The 6,385-nt window shown below is 48.1% G+C and overlaps 1 protein-coding gene across 1 annotated transcript; it reads right to left on the bottom strand.

The window, feature by feature from the left end:
- Positions 1-3,875: 3,875 nt before the first annotated feature.
- LOC311314794 (leucine-rich repeat neuronal protein 1-like) lies at positions 3,876-6,020 on the bottom strand (the record flags this gene model as incomplete). Its single annotated transcript, XM_084445290.1, has 1 exon — positions 3,876-6,020. The coding sequence occupies one exon, from the start codon at positions 6,018-6,020 to the stop codon at positions 3,876-3,878; it is 2,145 nt and encodes a 714-aa protein (XP_084301416.1).
- Positions 6,021-6,385: the final 365 nt, after the last annotated feature.

Here is a 6,385-nt window from a genome sequence, read left to right as displayed (position 1 = left end):
CATTGGTAAAAAAGTGTGGGAACCCTGTCATGAGCTTACTGGCTGTCCCGCTCTTATTGTGCTGGATTAGCATTGGAAGCATTGGAACTGATGTGTCCAGGCGACAAGACCTATCTTAATTTATCAGACATTATTTCATGTCATTTCACAGCTATTTCAGTGGCATGACTAGCTTCCGTCCTACCAGTCCTGAACAGAAACAAGCCAGCCACGCACATCAGCCAGGCTTGACCTGACCTGACCTGGTTCTTCTCTGTGTAATAGTGCTCTGGACCCCACTAGGGAGCAGCAAAGCCCCACAATCCATTAGCACAGGGTTGGATAACATGTGTAGTGATCTGGATACAGTGGCTGTTATGGCCTTGTTATCATCATCTCTAAATTACCACAATGTTTCAGTTCCCTATGTATCAAGTATACAGTGTATCCAGAACGTACTCACACCCTTTCACCTTTTCTGCATTATGTTACAGCTCAGGGGCTTCCATGTACAGTATGTAAAACAACCAGTCTGCTGTAGCAAGTGCCATCTTCTATGCGGTTGTGTGTTGGGACAGAAGCATGCAGGCAGCCAACAGGATGGCCAAGCTGATCAGGAGGACGGGCTCTGTGCTAGGGGTCAGCCTGGACTGAGAGAGTGGTAAGTGAGAGTGCTGGCCAAACTGCTGGCCATGATGGACAATTTATCCCGCTCTCTACATGACATTGTGGCCAGGCAGAGGAGCACCGTCAGCTGCAGACTAATCCAGCCACGGCGCTTGACAGAGCACTTCAGGAGGTCCTTTCTACCAGCCACTATCAGACTGTTCAATGCATCCCCTGACTGTCTGGACACCATGGACCTGAGTCAACCTGAGGGTGATAAGGCTCCATAGACAGGACATGGATTTATTTACCTACTTTATTGACACAATCTTGCATGTTTGCACAATCTTGGGATGCAAAATAATCTACAGTACCTGCTGTTATAGCCAACACTTTTTACTCGCACTCTTATATATTTAGATTTCTGTATATTTTATTTATATTGTAAATGTGTATCTAGTCTAGATTATTAGGGTCTGGGCTGCCTCAGCTGACGGTCCCTCTTATATTTACCAATATGCCAAATCTTCTTCTTCCCAGGAAGTCTGACATCCCATGCATGAAAAATCACCAGACTTTGTACATAGCATTGGCATTGTGGGCCAATAGTCCTGATGGTGGCACTACAGCAGTCTAAATTTTAAAACTTCATAACATAAACATAAAACATAACATTAAAAAAAATCATAACATATCAGCCGTACTGCTATCACTTTACAACCACCACCAAAACGTAGGCCCAAGTGAGCAGAAACATCCATATGCTTTGAGCTGGCAGGAATTATGAAGTCCATCACTCAGTTTGTCTCAAAAACTGTAAAGCCTATTAAACCCTACTGCCCCATTTTTTGGTCAATTGACACCCAATTGCTACATCTTCAGACTGTCCTCCACAAATGATCTTCACAGATTTTTTAACTATCAAAATTTGAGCCCATAGCACAAAATGTTTAACTGTTAACAGTACTGTATGCAGCTACTGCAAATAGTCGCTCAAAAAATCGGCAATGTTCATGAAAGAAATGACAACATTTTCATGACATGGTAGACGTAGTGTGAAAATGTTCAGAATATTATCTCAAAAACTTTATTTTTGATAGTATTTTAAAGTCTGTCCCTTCAAACTACTGTTGTTCATACAGGAAAAAATACACTACCCACAATCCTATGGTGCAACAGCAATGTCTCCACCAATCAGAGATGATGTTGTTGGTATCCCCGCCCCAGTAGTGGACCCGGACTACAGCTGGCTAAATTGACTCTGATTGAGAGGACACCTGTGCCACTGATTGTTTGATTGGTTTCCACCTGTCTTGTTGTTAGTCTCTGTATATATAGCCTACAGGTAACTCCCCTCTTTTTCTTCATTTGTTCATTATTTGCTGTAGCTGTGCGTTGCCCCTGGTGTTGTCCTGTGCCAACTTGTATGTCTGTACGCTTGTAAGCTTTGTCTTTTGTTGTCCACTTGTTGAGTTTATACCTTGATTTTATTGTGTAGTCTTTGGTTTTGTTTTTTGCCAATCGTGGTGCTTTTATTTTAACAAACATTTTGTGGAAACTGCTGAAACCTCCATGTTCATGCATCTGTGACATTTACAGTACAGACAGCCCTTGTTATTGTGATGTGTAAGTCAGTGTGAAACCATCTATGGCTTCTCACATGGCAGGTAGCTCAACAAGAAACCAATCCCAGGGGAAAGCAGAATAAAAATGTTAATGCACACTTCACTGTGCTGTGTGACATGATCTTTATATTTGTAGCCGTTTCTGGTTTGTTATAGTTACTGTTTTTTTTTCTTTTGCTTTTGTTTGCATCCTTCATCTGACCAGTCTTTTCTCAATCAGTGCAACCTGTGTTCAATCCAGTCAAATCAGTGAATCCGTGCTCATTCCCCAGTTCCACAACTCATTCCCATCACAGTATGTAGGCCTACTAATATATTTATGCAGGTTTCCTACAGTGTAAATATCTTACTGTAGCAGTTAACAGGAAAACATGCCTGCCCCAGTGTGTGTATATATGTGTCTACCTAGACCCTCATATATTTGCCATTTGTCTCCTTCCTCCCCTTACTCCGCCCGGACCTGACCCAGTGCTGCGCAACAGCTATAATTTTAATTTGTAGCTGTTACTGTTTCTTCATCTTGTTCATCTTCATCTGTCTCTTCATCTGACCAGTCTTTTGTCTGCTTACATCTCAATCAATCCTGTGTTCAATCCAATCATTTCAATCAGTGAATCTATGCTCAGTCCAGAGTTCCACAACTCATTCCCATCAGTGTGTAGGCCTACTAATGTTCTTGCAGGATTCCTACGGTGTTAACATATACATATAGCTGTGACATTTATACTTTTTTAGGCCAAACTACTACCCATTTGGCTCAACAAGAACATTTTCCCTTGGTGCCTATTCACAAGCTCAAGCCCTGGGTGATGCAGAATAAACATGATAATGCCTACGCAGGCATTGTACTGTGTGTATATATATATATATATATATATATGGAAACTAATTCACCCAGACATGATTTATTTAAAAAAAGAACAAAAGTTTTATTTCCACTTCCTCATATACAACATTTTGCGTCTTGAAATCACAACAAAAGTGGTCAGCGATAGATTTTAGCTATATAAGAAAGAAAAAAAGAAAATTAAATTTAAAAGCTACTACTGAACCTAGTAACTGTATGTTTTTAAACACTTACATTTATATCGCTTTACAGTACAGTTATCACCAAACTAATTCCTAGTGTTTCCAATTAAAATTGAAAAAATTCTCAAATTATAGTTGATACAACATTACCGTACAATCGCTAACGTTATTCAGTAGACAGAATAGAAAGTCTAAATTCCTCAGTCAGCTTTTAATTTGAGTTCATACAAACTCCTTTACCGTTCAGTACACAACAGATGACCTGTTTTACAAAAAGAGAGAAAGAAACACTGATCTCTACCAAACTCTAAAAAACTGAGTCCAAAACAACAAATTGAAAAGCTGTGCTATCAAAAAAAGCATCACAGAAATGGTGCACAGCAACGAAGACAGACGACCTGGAAGCTAAGCACAGCTGCCATCGTGGAGAGTCCCAAACCATAAAGATGAAATAGAGAATCGAACAAAGGCGATACGCTATACTAATAAAAACCCTGTCCTTAATCACTCTGCCTCATATTAGCAAAGCTGAAGATACAAAAAACATTTGCAACTTTATCCATCTTTTGCACCAAAATGGCAAAAGTGTGTCTGTGTGTGCTGCTGTTGTGGGCAGCCCAGCCTGACCAGACCTCCTCACCACATGTAGTAGCTACGTGTGGTGTCAACAGGAGAGGGCTTGCCCTCCGCACAGCCCTCCTTGTCCTTCTCACTGTCTGCTTCCCAGAGATTGATGAGTGGTGGGTAGAGCTCATTGAGGGGGATGGAGGTCTTCTGCATGTACTTCTTCAGGGAGTGATGGTAGTTCTTCCTTTTCCACCTGCGGGCCATGTAGACCCCCACTGTGGCCAGGCTGAGGAAGGCCAGCATGGTGGCCATGACCGCCAGCAGGGGGGCGCTGGGGTGCTGGTCCGACACGTCCAGGGCGAAGGTGGAGCCACGTGTGGTCACGTTGACGCAGGACTTGTGAGTCTGCAGGTGGATGTTGGAGATGGTGAGGCACACCTCGTACTCGGTGGCAGGCTGCAGGTGAGTGAGGTTGTACTCGTGGACGTCGACGGGGACGTGCGCCGTGTAGGTGATGTGGGGGTTGTCGATCTTCATGGTGGCCGAGGCCCATTTCAGGTTGGAGGTCATGACGTTGGAGCTGACCTTCCAGGAGACCAGGACGGAGTGGGACTCGGTCTGCTTGACGTAGATCTTCATCACCTGAGCACTGTCCAGCAGGGTCCCGTTGACGCGGATGGTGGTGACGCGGGTGTCGGTGCCCTCAGCGTTCTGAGCCACACAGGTGTAGCGGCCAGAGTCCTCCACCTGCACATGGGTCAGCCTCAGAGTCCCCTCGCTGCTCAGGTGATAGCGCTCCGACACCGTGTCCACCGTGATCTTGGTCCCCAGAGGGGAGACCCAGTAGATTTCCGGCTCCGGCTCGGCCATGGCCCGGCAGTCCAGGCCCACGCTCATGCCCAGCTCCAGGCTTAGGTGGCTGGGGAAGGTGTCGTGGGAGATGAGGGGCAGGCACTGCTCTGGGGAGTCCTGGAGCCTCACCTCTCTGACACGCTGGCCCCGGAACTCGAGTGGGGAGTCGCACAGCATGGCCAGGGGCTCCATGAAACGCACCGTGGTCCTGTTGGAACTCATCCACTGGATCACGCAGTCGCAGCGCAGCGGGTTGCTGTGGAGGCCGATCTCCCGCAGGTTGGGCAAGGCCTCCACGGTGCGCTGGTAGACTGCGTTGAGGGCGTTGTTGTTGAGCATCAGGCTCTCAAGGGAGGGCATGTCCCTGAAAGCCAGCCGGTGAACGTAGGACAGCTTGAGGTTGTTGGTGGCCTCCAGCTTGGTGAGCTCGGGGAGGTTGTCCAGGGCGTAGCGGTCTATGGACACCAGCTCCACCATGTTGTTGATGCCCAGCTCCTTCAGACGCAGCATGTTCCTGAAGTTCCCCTCCTGGATTTTGTGGACTGGGTTTTTGTTCAGATCCAGGAATTTCAGATTGGGAACCTTCTGCAGGGCCAGCTGAGGGATTCGGACCAGCTTGTTGTCATAAAAGGACAGGCTTTCCAGGTTATCCAGACCAACCAGAGCATTGCCAGGAACGTCAGTCAGGTCCATACCTGCCAGCACTAGGCTCCTCAGACTCCCTAAAGGTTTAAAGTTCATGTCCAGGAGGCCGATGACTGGGTTCTCACCAATCATGAGGATCTCCAGGTTGGGTGTGGCCTCAAACCAGCGGCTGTCTATGACACGGAGCCTGTTGGAGTTGAGGTGGAGACGGAGGAGGCTGCGAAGGCCAGAGAAGGCCCCGGGAGCGATGGAGCTGATCTGATTGTGGTTGATGTATAGCTCCTGCAGGTTGGACAGGTCCTGCAGACAGTGGTCAGGCAGGCAGCTGATCTGGTTTTCCTCCAAGTGCAGGGTGGTCAGCTGGTTCATGTTGGTCAGGCCCACCGCCTCCACGCTGCTGAAGTTGTTCTGGGACAGGTCCAGCTCGGTCAGGTTATACAGGGCCTCCAGCTCGCCGCTGGTGTGGGCGATGGAGTTGCTCTGGAGCAGCAGGACCTGAGTGTCGGCCGACAGGTTGGAGGGGATGTGGGTCAGCCTCAGGTCGTTGCAGTCCACCGTGGCCGCCTCCCTGTAGGTGGACTGGGGGGTGAACCAGGGGCGGACCTCGCACACACACAGCCGGGGGCACTCCCCAGTCTGTGCCAGGGGCAGCAGGGGCAGGAGCAGCGCAACACACAGCCAAGCTAGCGGGGGCCAGGGGAGGGATGTGGGAGCCATGCTGTCTCTGCTCTCTGTCTCGTCACTCTGGGCTGGGAGGAGAGGCAGGGATCCCGAGGAGGGCCAGGAGGAAAACTGCAGGATGTGACATCAACTGCCAGCGATCAAGGGCATCAGGTTCCTCCCTCTGCAGCCTGCTGGTGGAAGTGTGTTTACTGGGCAGCGATGTCACAGCCTGGGGAGTGAGTGTCTGAGGAAAGGAGGCCTGGGGAGGGAGAGGGTTCTTCTCTTCTTCCACTGGTAGCTTATTGGCTCCTCACTTCCTCCACTGGTAGATTATTGGCTCCTCACTTCCTCCACTGGTAGCTTATTGGCTCCTCACTTCCTACAACTCAGCAGAAGCCTGAGGGGCACAGAAACCAGGA

This window comes from Borostomias antarcticus (assembly GCF_949987555.1).
Source record: "Borostomias antarcticus genome assembly, chromosome: 11".
In the NCBI taxonomy this organism is placed as follows: Eukaryota; Metazoa; Chordata; class Actinopteri; order Stomiiformes; family Stomiidae; genus Borostomias; species Borostomias antarcticus.
The sequence above is the reverse complement of the archived record's forward strand: the minus strand, read 5'-3'. Positions and strand labels throughout refer to the sequence as shown.